The sequence below is a fragment of the Pseudorca crassidens genome, chromosome 8 (genome assembly GCF_039906515.1).
Source record: "Pseudorca crassidens isolate mPseCra1 chromosome 8, mPseCra1.hap1, whole genome shotgun sequence".
NCBI classification, from domain to species: domain Eukaryota; kingdom Metazoa; phylum Chordata; class Mammalia; order Artiodactyla; family Delphinidae; genus Pseudorca; species Pseudorca crassidens.
In genome coordinates this window covers 17,969,324-17,985,815 of record NC_090303.1, presented here as the reverse complement: position 1 = coordinate 17,985,815, position 16,492 = coordinate 17,969,324, and the positions used below count along the sequence as shown (strand labels likewise).

The 16,492-nt window shown below is 37.0% G+C and overlaps 1 protein-coding gene across 1 annotated transcript in view; it reads right to left on the bottom strand.

Annotated features, from left to right (window-relative positions):
• COG5 (component of oligomeric golgi complex 5) overlaps nucleotides 1–16,492 on the bottom strand; it is a 283,180-nt gene that overhangs the window by 21,832 nt on the left and 244,856 nt on the right. The window contains exons 16-18 of the mRNA XM_067745932.1: nucleotides 15,414–15,476; nucleotides 6,714–6,817; nucleotides 2,749–2,986 (exon numbers count right to left, since the gene is read on the bottom strand). Of these exons, the coding sequence (XP_067602033.1) occupies nucleotides 2,749–2,986; nucleotides 6,714–6,817; nucleotides 15,414–15,476 (405 nt within the window). The remainder of the gene's footprint in view (nucleotides 1–2,748; nucleotides 2,987–6,713; nucleotides 6,818–15,413; nucleotides 15,477–16,492) is intronic.

Sequence of the window (16,492 nt, the reverse complement as noted above, 5' to 3'; positions counted from 1 at the left end):
GGAGGAAAGCGCCTCATGCCTGTGACCTGATTCCTAGGGGGTGTGCTTCGGGCACCTCCCTCATTGTGAGCCCCCCCAGATGGCTCCCTGCAAATACATACTCTTTCACCTGTGCAATGCCACCAGTGGGGAGAAGTTAGGATTCCTACAGAAATCTTTAAAACATAACATTATCTGTCTTTGCAACTGGACTTTATGCCAAATAATCAGTATTCCCAAACCTACCCTACTGGAATCTTCTGAGCTCTTTCTCTTTCTGTTATTTATGCCAGAAAAGCAGGCACTTTTATCACAAGAACTCTTTTCAAACCCACAGAGGATTTGTGTGGTCTTGATTCCAATGGCCTCAATGGCTTTAATTTTGAATACAAATCGGTAGAACTTTCAGTAATGAGGCAGCCAAAAGGCTTTCTAGTCCCAGGTGATGCCCGTCGTGAATATAAAAGTCAGGGCAATGCCATCTCAGGGTTTTGATTCACCCCAGAAAAATGCAACCAAGTACGAAACCCGAGGTACAATGCCACATAACTGCAGTTGTGGGAAGAAACCACATCAAATGAAACAAAAGCCCTCAATTCACTTTAATGTTTTTAAAATATGGGGGGAAGATATAACAGCTGGATAATACTTGCCAAAGCTACTGGTCACAACCATGACTGACTTCAGAAGTGCTGGCACCTGTCTTTCCTGCACCCACGACCCACAGGGCCAGGGAAGCAGCCACAGAGTGAGTGGCACGAGGTTCTGAAACAGGGACACTATCCCGAAGTGAACCAAGGAATCAGCCCCACGGAGGCTGCAGCAACCAGTGTCACTGCCGGCCTGGAAAGTATATTTCTTAACATCGAGTAAGAAAGGGAAAACAGAGGCTGCCCTGGAGCATAAGTTAATAATAATGATTGATGAGTTTCATTTATCTTAACAGAAGGGACCTGGGGAAAGGTTTGGTTTATAGGCAACATGTCTTCAGAAAGAAGGAATGCCAAATAAAATTCTGACTGTGCAGTTTTAAGGAAGGTGGGAGCTCAACCCTGCCCCTGGATGCTACGCAATTTGAACAGGTGCCAGCTGTGGTAGCAAGGGTCACAGGACAATGCTCTCCAGCTTTCAAAACTCACAAGGTCACATAGCATTAAAATAAAAACAAAAACAAAAAGCCTTCTTCCCACAGCACTCTCATTTTGGCCATCTCCTGCTTGGCTGCCACTCTAATTGGACTTGAAGTGCTGCCTCCAGGAAAGTGACTCAAGAACCAGCTGGAGCAGAATGCAAATAAACGGGTGGGGGAGGGAGAGCCCAGGGAAAGAAGAGGATAGGAAAAGAAAAACAAAATGAAGGAGGAAAGGGGGAAAGAAGAACAGACACCCATTTGAGTTCAGCTCACAGTATTTTTAACAAGTAAGAGCAGGTCTTGGTACATCACTGTGTTTTCACTTTGATAAGCAGCCTGTAATCCCAGAAAGGGACAAGTACGACAATATACAGAATTTACCTGTAACAACAGAACATACAGGTGCCTGAGAATTAAGTTGATAAAAACGGGAAGGGTAAAAGGAGCCACACGAATGGTAGCATTTACTTTCAATTTTCATGCTGAGGTTACTAAGGGCATATTTCACAAAGGAAGGCTCTTTACCCTGACCTAGTGGTGTCAGGCATATCATTTGGGGATGAAAATGACTAATTCGAGACCAGTTAATATGCAAAGAGCCTGGCTCTTGAAACATTATGATATGTACCTGTTCCTTATTGTAACTGTCAGGTATGAGGGCGCGTCTACAACCACCGCCTGGTACAAGCAGCCCGCCACATCCTTTCCTCGGAGTAGGAATAATGAACCAAGACTTGCTCCCAGATACACACAGGAATAAAGAGGGACATTACAATTTGTCTCTCTTTATAAACAGGAAGGATCTGGCACACCGCTAGGAATAATCCATTCGAAAAACTATTTAGACTAGTAAAGGTAATAGCTTTCAAAGGCTTAAAAAATAAGTTCACCTTTGACGTGCTATGTAAATACGAATTGTTTCTGAATCTTTTTTTAATGAAAGTGGATGTATGAGGTGTTTTTTTCTCTGCCTCTGATACTATATTTATAAGGCTTTTAAAAAAGTCTGTCTAAAGGACAAAGAAAAAAACCTTTCTATAAGAGCTGATTATGGTTCTGCTGTTTTAATGTGACTCTACCTCATTCACATCAGATAGTGTGGAATGACTTCAAGGTGGCCATGCACAAGAAAGGTACTCTTATTTAACAGAGGGGGATCAAATAATTCACCTGGTCGTCTGTGCTTCTAAATGAATTAGAACACCGCCCTGGAGAACCATGCATGTGTCAGAGATCTTTCTCTTTACGTGACAACAGACAGCCCTTTTCTACTGTTTGAAGGATAAATTTCATTGTCTATATTATTTTCCAACAAGGTTAATCAATTATTCTTATCAGTACTGACCTGGTGGGATAATAAAATAGTGAGAAAGCCCCATGTTATGTAAAAATGGGAAATGCTGCTCTACTGTGGGACAAACTACTTAGCTTAACCTTGAAATATCAAAGACGACTGATGATCCTTTTGTTAAAGACAAAGTAAAAAAAGCTGGTATGAAAGTATCTTTAAATTCTTTCCTTTTTTCACATTAAAAACTGTCTTCAGTTAAAAAACTGAAGACCATAGATGGTCTTTTATTTAATGGATAATACTGAAGCTGAAACATTTTCCCCTTTGTAGCTATGCATCAATTTACCTGCGCAAAATCAGCAGCAAGACGCATTTTCCCACCTTCACCAAGAGGTCTTATGAGACTGGCATTTCGGATAAAGAGTTCAATGGCTCTTTGGGCAATAGCTTCAGTGTTGTCAAAGACAAAATCCAAGCATTCGAAGTGTTTAAAGTAGTCACTCATAACTCTGGCGATAAAACCTTGAAGCTCCTTCATGTAGAGAGAACAGGGAACATCAGGCTTTCCTGAACTGGGTAATGATCTGCAAAAGAAAAAATCAGCCAGTACACTAAAAGGCACTATTTGATATTTGTCTCCCCACTCTGCCTGCTATTTCACTCCTAAGCAATTTTTTACTTTAAAAAATTGGTAGGACAGGCATTGTTTATTTTTGCTAAAAGTTAAAGAGCATAAAACAATGTTTAGATTATATTCTAAAGACGGTTTTAGGATGCTAGGAAGATGACTGAAAGAATCTTGGAATCCATTTACCAAAAGACTATTAAAAATGAAACAGACAACCATCTGTCTTGGATGATTCGCAGAAGTGCCTTATGCACTCTGACCTTTCAAGGTCTCTTCCAGCTTTACGACTTTCCATCCACTCACGTGGTTTGCCTGTTAGTGAATAAATCAGTATTAGATACTGAAATAGGATTTTACACTTGGTGGCAACAGAAAATGCTGCCTTCCCCAAACAGATTCTTGGCAAAGATATCTCTGCTCTTGTGCTATTTAATCCAATCAGTCCAATAGTAGAATTCTGACTGTGGAACTGGTTATGTAACAATACACATGGTATGCAATTTTTTCCTCCCAGATGATGTTTGGAAAGGCTTTAATTTGGATCAACAGATGATGCCAGCTGATGCTCCATGAAATACTATTTATAATTTATAAGTGTTTATAATTGCTCTTTAAAGAATATATGAAAAGAATGTGCAATATTTATAGGAAAGAAGAGTTATGCCAAAATTAGAAATCACCTGATATTAATTAGCGGGCCAGTGAGATCACTGGCTATATAATGCTGAATCTTTTTTTCAAAAAATAAATCATACTCTGAGAATGATGCAGAGAAACTGGCAATGGTCTAGGGAAGAACAACAGATATGATTCAAATGCCTAGAGCAAGAGAATGAGGTGGACTTAATTATTTTAAAATACAGCAATGGTTATTATAATAAATGGGATGCTAACCAAAGGTCTTCCACATCCAGAGAGCAGATAGAAATAGAGAAAGCATGCTATGTTCCAGCAGGAAGAGACTTTGTTCGGGTGTAAGAAAGAATGTCCTAACTATGGCAAGGCCATTGAGGGGGCATGGTGGAACACTGCTGTCTGCAATATCATAGGGTAGAGTGCTGCTTGGTATAGAGTACAGGGACAGCCTTAGTAAGAGATGGCAATCTTCACGTGGGGTTTGATTTTGCCAGATTCAGACCATCATGGCCTATCTTTATTCAGGTTTTGTCAGTCCAAAAGGCTAGGTTAAAAAAAAAAAAAGGGAACCAATCTCTTTCTAATCTTATGCTTTATCAAAAGCACTGTCATTATCTTGGTACTACTCTGGAGGATTGTTTCAAGAATTCTAATCCGGTTAGGTGATATGATTTCCTTGAGGATTAGAAAATGATATACTAGACCAGGTTCTGAAAGCGTGTGTTAATGTAAGTAAAATAAAATGATCTATTAGAAAAATTCTGAAATATGTATTATCAATTCTCAGCATGGATTAGAAGTTTGACTTAAATTTACTAGAATATAAACCTTGCTTGGCAATTGCTAAAGCTCAATTTTCCTAGTTACGTCAAACCTTTTAGTAAGAGGTTCTCAACTGATAAAGTGAGCAGAAATGTCACGGTCTTTGTAATGAGAGCCCGCATACAGAGGCAGAAGGCAGAAGGACTAAACAAACACATGCCTGAGAAGCGGCACCAGTTGTTCCGGGGTCAGTGTGTTCTCCCCTCCTCAGAGGCGCTCATCCAGCACTTCAAGGATCTAGGGTCCTCCTACTGTTACTGACTTCCCTCTCCCATTCAAAGCTGATATCAAGACACGAGTCATTTTACATTAAATAACAGAATTTCAATCAATGTACTATGTCAGACATTTACAATTTAAGCTTTATCTAATTTGGAAAGAAACATACAGCTCCCACTAAATACATTTAAAATACCAGGAAACTGTGTTGAGGATTACTTTTTAATTAGCAGGGGATTCTGTAATCATACTACAAATAAGGTTGGCCCAGAAGGTAAACCTGATTTATTCCTTTTACCGTGAGAAGGTGTGAAGGGCTTGAAGGGGCAGGTATTCATTATTATTTTTCCAAGTGTGATCCCGGAAGATGGCCCTACTATAAAAGTGATTCCACTTGCTGAATAGTTTCATCCAATGTCATCTTATATTTCATATAAGCCATACATATATGAAATGACATGACAGAATTACTAATAACAAGGTTCTAGAAAGTGGGAAAATTCCTGCCATGAATGCTCCACACTCCTGTACGGCCATGTATGAAAAATAACTTTCAGTGGAACCTCAAATGTCTGCTGTACAGAGAGAGTGAGCTGAAATGGAGCCATTAACGGCCATTTGGGGAAAAAAATTGAGGACAATGTTATACATCTTAAAATAATGCTGCATACCTGTGGCAACCTATCAGTTAAAGAACCAATCTGGCTCACTACTATTTAAGCAAACTAATAAAAACATATCTACTTGGGAAACCAACTTTTAATGTCTAATGTGTTATCTGCTGTGGCTCATCAATACAGTTACTCAAGTAAGCACCTGACCACTCTTATTAGAACAAGCCTTCAAAAATTACTCCAGTTTTGCTTCCTTTTCAGAGGCATTGATGATTGGTCTAACTGGGACATTTCAGATCATTTCTGAACAAAATTCATTTCCTCCCAAATACTGGTAATCAGCAGTTTTATATTCCTGGCTCCAAATACTACAGCATTTTTGTGTAGAATCCACTTTACCCTCCTGTGCTTCATACCATTATTAAAAATAGAGACTGACCTTTTCACCTTTCAAAAGGTACTTTGTAAATGAAAATAATAAATGATTTGAAAAATTAAAATACAGTGTAATAATCACATAATTTTTCTACAAACAGCTAGACTAGTGGCTAGAAATTTAATAAAGTAGATACACTATTAAACAACATGAACATAAAGAAACAGGGCAGTTAAAAAATAGTAACTAACTATGAACTAGGAATAAAAAACATATCTACACTAATATATGAATATTTAGCTCGAGTATGGTTAAATTTTTTTTAAAAATCACACTAAGCATGTGCAAGTAACTATTTCAAATTCTCCACAGTTTTCTAATACACTAAGTCAAAACCATTTTACTTTACTTAAAAAGATTTCAGTAAACAGTAAGCTAGGAACTATGATTCTTATTCAAGACACACATGAAATGGATAAGCAGTATACACATGAAAGAGCTGTGGAATAATACCAAATTGCTTATGGCTAGGAGTGACATGACCAGATTAGACTGCCACAAGACTCTGACAAGGAAAATCATCTTTGCAGGGGGTTGGGCAGGACCTTGCCCTCAAAACCAGAGCGGGAATCGGACTAGCAGAGTGACAGAGGCAGGACATTTTATACAAGGAATACCATACCAATACCAGAGGCTCAAGTACAGCCTATTTGTGAGAAGTAAGGAAAAAGATATAATTGCAAAGAGGAGATAGTACCAAATGTCCTGAAGTGCTAAGCTGAGTCCCGCAGATGTTAATGGTTCCATGTTTCAATGACAGGAGAGAAGATGACAAGAAGAACTGAAAAAAATTAATCTGCTAATGGTGCTCAATGAATAAAGTAAGGATGGAGGCCAATCCCATCACAAGAGGAACAAGGTTCTAGATTGGTAGAGACTTAGGGAGTAGAGGTGGAGGTGGGAATGAAAAACAAATGTACTGAAGCTTAGTGAAAACTCTGGTTGGAAGTCATTACCCAGCAAAATCTTCTTGATGCATAGTGATGATGATGGCCTCTATGGCATCTCCCACGGAAGTCAGCAAGGGCTGCACAGCATTTCCCATAAGAACATGGACCTCCTGAAAAGAAGATTAAATTAAGGAGAGGCAAACTTTAAATAGATCAAACACAGAATCTGAAATATGAGAAGCATTTTGAGTAAAAGTTTTCACATTATATCAAATTCAAACTATATGCAGTTTAACTATAATACCCAACAGAAGTCTGCTCTTCTCCTAACTGCTGTCAGTAATGATTTTTAAAGCTTAAAATATGTGGAACATGGCACTGAAAAATTTCAACTCCACCACTTTTCTCTTATTTTCAAAAAGTTGAATGCTCAAATGAACCCCTGGAGAAAGAAGAAGAGAGGGGTAGTGCCACTTAGGCAGCAAAGATCACATGAACACACTTTTTTTTTTTCTAATTTCCATTCATTTATTCTTTATATTATTTTTTTAACATCTTTATTGGAGTATAGTTGCTTTACAACGTTGTGTTAGTTTCTGCTTTATAACAAAGTGAATCAGCTATATGTATACATATATCTCCATATCCCCCCCCTCTTGCAGAACACATTTTTTAAAGTTTCTGAAAAGACTGAGGCAAAACCAAAAGTAATTCTTCAAAACTGGAACATCATATGCTTTTGACCAGACTGAATATAATAAATATATCAGTGATTCTTAGAGGGCAGAACAGTTAGCCTTTTCATGGATTAGATTTCTATTTAGAGTTCTACAGCAGTGAGTCTCAACTGGGGGCAATTTTGCTCCCCAGAGGACATCTGGCAATGTTTCAAGACACTTCTGATTGTCACGACCGGGGTGGGGTAAGGGTTTGCTACTAGCATCTAGTGGACAGAGCACAGAGACGCTGCTAAACACCCTAGAGTGCACAAGACAGTCCCCCACGACAGAGAACTACCCAGCCTAAAACATCAATAGTGCTAAGGTTGAGAAACTGTTCTCCTGTGAGGTATAATTATCAATTAGGTTATATAAGACCCTAGGCCTTAGTTATAAGGTTTTAGTGTGAAAATATGACTGGGCCTCAGTAAACATTCAAAATCTAAATTTTAAGTATATTATATGTGCTTCAGTCATGATTACATACAATGCAGATGGATGACTCTGGCTCATACAAATGACTGAAATCAGTGAGAAAAGGTTAAATAGGACCCTTATTCATGAAATTCCTAAACATCATCTCCAGCCCTTAATCTCTGATAAAAATAAACATGTATACAGGATTGAGAGAGACATGCGCTCCACATTTTCTCTCTAAGCCCTCTCCCCTCAATCCCTTGGCTCTCCTTACTGAAATAAAGGATGAAAACAAACAAAAACAAACAAAAAAAAAAAAAAAGAGAGAAAGAGTGTGTGTGTGTGTGTGTGTGTGTGTGTGTGTGTGTGTGTATGCACTTATAGTTTGCCCTCAGGGAGCTCACAATCTAGTGACAAAAGGTAACAAGTTGTAGTGATATCAGTGCTCTACAGAGTGCTATGGGAAGATGGGAGAGACACCCAACTTATACTGAAAGGATTTAAAAAACCAAAGGTGTTGTGTGAACTGAATTTCAAAGATCAAAATGGGTTAAGAACCAAGTGTGTGTGTTGGGGGAGAGTGGGAGGCTGGTGGGGGCCATATGCCAAAGGCACAGGAGCCTAGGGAAGTTGACACATTTGGGGAACCGCAGGTGTTCAACACAGGGTATGAGGTGGCTGCCTATGTGGAAGAGAGACAGAGAGCAGATGTACTCTGCGTAGGCTGCTAAGGAGATGGGAATATATCCTGAAGGGACTAGGAAACCAACAATGAGTTTTAAGCAATGAAAAAAAAACCGTGGTTAAAGCTTTGAATTGGGGAAAAATCATGCTGGACAGCAGAATAGATAAATTAGACTAAAGTCGGGAGGATACAGTAGGAGTATAGATGCAAAGTGGTGAGTGCCTGAACCAAATCAGAGGCAGCAGGAACAGAGATGAGGAGACAGGGTGGAGACACCGGGAATCAGATGTGAGAAATATGGAATGTAAAGACTGAAGGGTACACTCAGATTTTTTTTTCTTTAATGACTTGGTGGCATTATCAACTGAATGTGTAAATGCAGACGCAGCTGGCTGATTTAGGGACGGAGGGAGAAAATAATGAGTTCAGTTTTGGACACGAGCTTGAAGGACTTACAGGGAAATCCACATGGGCTATCTAGTAGGTGCTGAGATCTTTACAGCTGTAGTTTCTGGCAAGTTTTGACTAGATATGGTTGTCTTTAGCTTTTAAGAGGGGAGATGAAGCCAAAAGAGTCAATGAGATCCCAGAGGATGATTTGTAGAATAAGGCCAAATGCCATTTTAAGGTCATCCAGAAGAGGAACCTTTGACGGATTAAGAGGGGTAATAGCATGTATTTTAGTATAGGTCACATGCTGGATACTGTGCTATGGGCTTCGCAAGTAATCATCCCACTGAAAACTCAATTATTCCTTCCTCTAAGAATTACAAAAATCTCTAACTTACAGATGTGGAACCTAAAGTAATTTGTAGATAGGGAAACTAAAGTCAAGTTAAGGAGGTGTCCAAAGCCATCAAGTGGAAGAGCTGGGATTTTCTAGGTGCATTTGACTCCAATGAGCTTTTGGTTATATCAATGTGTATATACTGGGCAGAGAAGTTAAGAAGAGATCCTGGAATACGGTGAAAATAAATAGGAGATTTCAAGAAGGAAGGGCAAGTTTTCTACGCTAGTATGAAGGAGTGAGTACCTAACTACAGATCCTCCTACAAATAATCATGGAAAAATACCAAAAACAAAACAAAAAAACCTACTGGAGGCTTCTGGAGATGGAAAAATGCAATTAGTTTTAGAGGGGTGTGTAAATATATAGCAAGCAGAAGAGACTGAGTTTTCCCTTTTTTGTGATTCTGCTCTGAGAGTGACTATAGTCATGGTAGTGGCAAGGCTGGGTGGCTAAAACTCTGAGAGAAAAACCAAACCAAACCAAACCAAACCAAACCTACAGTCTTTCAGGTCAAAGGAACAAGGGGAAGGAGGCCTGGTTCAACCAGGGCTGCTGGAGAGTGAGAGGGGAACCTCAGGAAGGAGAGAGCCAGAGAAGAAGAAATCCTATTTTTCTATGTGTGAACTCAGCACTAGTCTTCAGCTGACTTGACCATGCGTGTACAAGGCAAACTACAAATGGCTTGCAACTAAGGCTTAAAGAACTATACTGAGATCTGAGACGCGGCCAACTGCAGGTTTGACAGTGCACAATTTGAGTCTAAACAAGCTAATTAACTGCTAAAGCAATGGTCAACATTTTTAGGAGCAATATATAAAAATACTGAGTCTATACAACACAACATTCACATTGTCTAGGATATATTAAAATGACTACATACAAAAAGCTAGGAGATGTTGTCAATTCTAAAGGGAAAAGACAATCAATAGCTGCCAACTGTGAAAAGATCCAGACTCTACAATTATCAGGCAAGAACCTCCGTGAGGTAGAGAAAAAAATGCCCATAATAAATAAAGTAATAGGAAATCTCAGCAGAGTGACTGAAAGTGTAAAGAAGAACCAAAATGGAAATGTTAAGCTAAAAAAATTATACTACATGCAGTGAGATGTAAATGTACTTCAGTAAATGCAAAGTTTCTATATTTTATGTGCTACAGTACAATATTAACTCTAAAAGACTGTGGAAAGTTAAGGATGCATGTATCCATAGAAGAGCAACTAAAAAGAAAATGAAGAAGAGGTACAGGTAAAAATCTAAGAAATAAGTTAAAATGAAATTAAAAAAAATAACTAATAATCAAACAATCCAAAAGGTGGCAGAAAAGGTGGAAAAGAGGAAATAAAACAGAGGAGACAAACAAAAAACAAATAATAAAACTATATACCTAAATAAAACCTTACTGATAATTATACTATGTTAATGGATTAAACACTCCAATTAAAAGGCAGGGATTATCAGAACAGAAAAGAGGCAAGACCCACTGTATACTGTCTTCAAGAGGCGTATTGAAAAAAATAAAGACACAGGAGTTGAAAGTAAATGAACAGAAGACAGAGTAGTTAAATTAATATCAGATAAAACAATGCATGACAATAAGTATTAAAGCTAAAGAAGGATATGTCATAATTACAAAGAGTGTTCAACAGAAGGCATAAAAATGATACATACTTATATAACAGAGCTTCAACGCAACTAGTAATAGAGCTTCAAAACGGAGGAGTCAAGAATCAACAGAATGAAAAGGAGATATAAACAAGTTCACAATCATAGAAAATTCTAACTCCCATCTTTCAGCAATTGATAGAACTATATAAAATACCAGTAGAGGCATATAAAATCTGAACACATCACTACACCTTAACTGATATTTACAGAATGATACTAAACAACTGAAGATTATATGTTTTTGTCAAGTACACATGGTTCATTCATCAAGACAGACCACATGCTAGACCATAATACTCAATACATTTAAAAGGGCTGAAATCATACAGAATATGTTTTCTGATGGTAAGAGAATTAAATTAGAAATTAATATCACAACACTGTAAATCAACTATACTTCAATAAAAGAGTGATTAAAAAAAAGAAAACAGGGCTTCCCTGGTGGTGCACTGGTTGAGAGTCCACTTGCCGATGCAAGGGACACAGGTTTGTGCCCTGGTCTGGGAAGATCCCACATGCCGCGGAGCGGCTGGGCCCATGAGCCATGGTTGCTGAGCCTGCGTGTCCGGAGCCTGTGCTCCCCAACGGGAGAGGCCACAAGGGTGAGAGGCCCGCGTATCGCAAAAAAAAAAAGAAAACAATAAGATATCTAGAAATACCACAAAAAATTAGAAATTAAAAGAAAAAACCATGGATCAAAGAAGAAATCACAAAGGAAATAGAAAATATTTCAAACTGAATGAAGATAAAAGTGCAACATAAGAAAATTGGAGGGAAATTTACAACTTTAAATTTTTGGGGGGGGCGGGGGTCTAAAAATCAATGGTATAGGGTCTCAAAAAAACAAACAAAAAAAGGCAAAGAAAATTCAAAATAAGAAAAAAAAAAGACAAGAGCAGAAATCAGTGAAATAGAAAGACAAACAGCAGAGAAAATTAATAAAGCCAAAAGTTGGTTCTCTGAAAAGAGCAATGAAATTGATAAACCCACAGCTAGACTGATAAAGAAAAAAAAAGAGAACACAAATCATCAGTATAAAAAATGAAGAAGAGGTTATCACTATAGGTCCTATAGACATTAAATGGAAAGTTAAAGAATATTATGTACATTATTTGACAAATTAGATAACTTAGATGAATAGACAAGTACCTTAAGTCACAAAGTATCAAAGCTCACTCCAGAAAAAAGATAACCTGAATAGTCCTGCATCTATTAAACAAATTAAATTTGTAGTTATAAACATCCTACAAAAAAACTACAGGCCCAGATGGCTTCACTGGTGAATTCTACTAAGCATTTAAGGAGAAAACAATACAAATTCTACACAGATTCTTTCAGAACATAGAAAAGGAGGAAACATTTCTAAAACCAGACAAAGAATTACAAAAGAGAAAACTATATACCAATATCCTTATGACCACTTTAACAAAAATTAAGTAAATCAAATCCAAGAATACATAAAAAGGCTAATACATCATGATCAAGGTTGGTTTGATATTTGAAAATAAATTCCTGTATTTTATTAACAGAATAAAGAGGTAAAACTGTATGATCATTTTATACAGAAAAAGCTATTTGATGAAACACCACCATTTACAATTTTAAAAAGTCTCAGTAAACCAGGAATAGAGAAGAACTTGTTTAAAATAGCCTCCTTTAAGTAGTAAAATAAACACTGAGTGCTCTCCCCCAGGTCAGGAACAAGTAGACAAGTCCACTCTCACCTGCTCTAGGCAACATAGTACTGGAGGTCCTAGCAGGTGAAACAAGGCATGGAAAAAGGCATCAAGACGAGAAAGGAAGAAATAAAACTGCCTCTATCTGTATTATGATACGATGGTGTACACAGAGAACTTTACAGCTGGGTGAGGTTTCCCACTTAATGGAAAATATAAAACAGAGAAGAGAGCATTGTGGGGAATGCCTTCATGTAAAGGATGGGTAGAGGATTAATAACTACAACAGGAAACTGAGAAAGGATACTAGATTATATTTCATAAGCTCTTTACAAAGCAGGGAAGTGCTTGCCTAAAATAGCAAAGATTACAAAAATACTGAAGCCTCAACAATGCAGAATATTCCCGTATATAGAACATCAAACCCACACAATAAGGGAGAACTGTCATATATAAACTTTGTAATATACTATCTGCACAAGATGATCTCAGTAACAAATGGATCAGAATTATTGGGCTAAGGTGTTTAAATGCTACTTATAGCTGAGGTGGTTATAATGAAATGACTCTAAATGTAAAATCATTAATATTAATTATGTCATCCATGACACAGGAGATAATGCTTGCAATATGAGATGATGAACTTTGAACCTAAAGTAACATTTAATTTTGGATAAAATCTCAACAAGGTAGAGGAGACTATTATGTGTCTACCTATATTTTTTAGTAAGTAAAAAAGTATGTTTAGTATTTTTTCCATCAAATAAATAAAAGCATACAGATTTTTGGTTCTTGGGTTGCACTTATGCATTGTAACATCCTAATTCAAAGTGATGCAGTAAGTTTCCTACAATTTTATGAAAATTCAAGACTCTCTTTTTTTTCTTTGAGTCAGAGGATTCTGTTTGTTCTTCACTTATTATGCCATAAAGATTTTTAATGAAATTTAATTAAAAAGCAAGGCCAAAACTGTTTCACTGAGGTCTGTTAACACAAGAAATTCGGTCTCTAATTGACAGGGTCACTGCAGGAGGAGAGTCGTGAACAGACCGGTAGTCGTCTCTTACCCAGTTCTCAAAGGCAAAACTGGCGAAGCCTCAGCAAACTGCGGTGCCCAGCAACATCAGACACCAGTCCTGGTGAGCAAACCTCAGAGTGAAGGCCACAGCTCAAGATGAGGGCAATTTCCCCTGCACTGGCCTCAACCCCAGCCTAAAGTGACTAATACGAAGAATAACCTTTATTGTAAGTTAAAAATACAGATACAGAAAGTCTACCCAACAATGAATTACAGTGTCTGAAGAACTTCTATTTTTGACTTGTCCAGGAGACTTTCATCATCAGGCAAAGTGTAGGCAACTCTCTCTTAACATACAGAATGGACTTTCTCAAACCACGTGTATAAGTGCATATTCTATATATATACAATTATATATGTGTATATATTTATAAATGATTATATAGTATGTATGGGGTACAATGTAAAATGTTACTTATCTTGGGTAGTGATCAAAAAATGTTTGACAGCTATGGCCAGAAGATAAAGACAAATGAGTAACTACATATTGAAAAAAAAAAGACTACATGTATTCCCTGCCTGGAAGCAAGAATAAAACAAACCTTTTGGTTTGTCTTATTGGCCCGATTTTACAGTATTTTTTGATTATCAATAAACTGGACAACTCTTACTAAAAACAATTATTTTTATTACGGCAGCTCTAATACTACTTCATCATAATGAGATAAGTACATTGGGAAAAAGAAAAGGATTCAGAGAAAACATCCAAGCATACTTTTTCTATGTTGGAGGAAAACAGACTGTCTCCTCCTCCCTCATATATGAATTTAGTGTCCTTAAGTTTTGCAGCCTTAAATCCCCATCCATGTCACCCATGGACAGCACTTGACCTCGGAATTTCCCTTCTCCTTCAGGACTTGTGACACTGTCCTCTCCCAATTTTCTTCCTCAATGATTGTTCTTTCTTTGTATCCTCTTTACTCTCTGAATATTTCTCCTTGGAGTTTACTGGTGGTAGACCATCTCTCTTTCTCCTTCCCTCTTTCTCTCTCTTAACTCTACCCAAGTGATCTAAATTCAATCTAACAGTTGACATTTACTACCTTTGTGTAGGTATACTGTACCATTTTATATCAACAGATACAGAAACTAAGGCAAGAGAAAACTTATTAACTTGTCTGAGGTCATACAGCTAGTTAAATAGTTGAGATGGGATTCATACACAGGCAGTTGAGCTCCAGAGTCTTTATTTTACTATGTGGCCTTAGTAGAGTTTCCAGGCCTTGGCATAACTGACATTTTTGGGCCTGATAATTCTGTGCTGTGGGGAGCTGGCTTGTACACTGCAGGATGCTTGACAGGATTCCTGGTGCTAGATGCCAGGAGCACCCCACTCCAAGTCATGACAATCAAAAATGTTTCCAGATATTGTTAAATGTCCCATAGGCGACAAAAATCACCCTGGTGGAGAACCACTGCTTTACTGGGATAATACTGGGCTGCACTGCCCTGAGACACAGTGCATACTTATAACTCTCTTGCTTCTCTTGCTTATGATACAATTATCATAAATGCAACACAGTCTGTAGACACCAACAGGGTCTATTTTTAAATTCTAGAAAAATATAAACACACATGTAGCCTCTCTCTTTAGGATAATCATCAACATGCTACTTTGGCATATGGAGAAGATTCTGAATTATTTTTAAAATGTGACATCTCCCACTCATCCAAACAAATAATTCTAAAACCTATTCCAATCTATAGAGTCAAAGATTAAATTACATTCTTTTACCTTTAGGGCTGAAATTATAGTTTGCTCAGCTGCTGGTGGGAATGAGCTCTGACTGGAAACCACCTAGAACAAATCCAGTTATAGTTTTGCTTAAGTTATTTATTTTTATAAATACTAATTTTGATCATCACATGATAAAACTGTTTCCACAAGCCACATATAAAATATTATCGTTACTTTAGAGTAGTATCTCATACATGTTTTAAAAATCCGTTAGTGTTTAGTAGTTAGGATAGGTTTAAAAATGTTTTCCTGTATAAGGCAAATATCTACTTCAAATAACTGAAACATTAAGAATTCTAATAGCTAGCTTTCCTTAATTATAAAGTTTTAACTTGAAAAAGTCAGTTTAAAGTCATATTTACTTATTTCTTAAAAAAAAAATCACCCTTTGTAGGCTGACTATAATGTTTAACAAGTAAATGTCAAATGTTTCCGTTTTTACAAATCAATACCAACATTATGAAAATTCTGAAATGATCAATAAAGACATTTAAATCAGGCTAAATAAATACAACTTTGCATTGCTTTTGGTTCTTTAGAGTAATAATTAAAGGAAATGGAAACTATATCATATATTCTTTTCATTTACTTTTGTTATTTACTTTTCTGAGATTTACCTGTTAATAACCCTTTAAATATATTTTGTTTAGTGTGCAAAATACAAATTTTGGAAACCCCTAATTGATAAAAGGACTTGTTAAAAAATTTAAGTAAATGAAAAACTGTTACTTATAATTATTCTAAAATACAATCTAGCATATAAAAGCTCATATTAGAGGTCAAGGTTTTAAGAACATCATCTAACCTTTGGCTTTTTCAGGTCTTCTAACTATCTCTCTACTTACCAAATATTTTGAAAATCATTAATAGAGAGTAAACACAAGCAACTCAAGAATCAAAGAAGGGGTTGAAAGTGTTGCTTTCCTAATATTTATGTTTACAGTTCATCTTAGACATAATATATAAAGGCAAACAAGTTAAAGTTCAGTCACTTTTTAAACAAGTATTAGATCAATAGCAAAAAAAATATTTTTTACTCATAAATAGTCTTCAATGATTATAACATACGAGTTCAC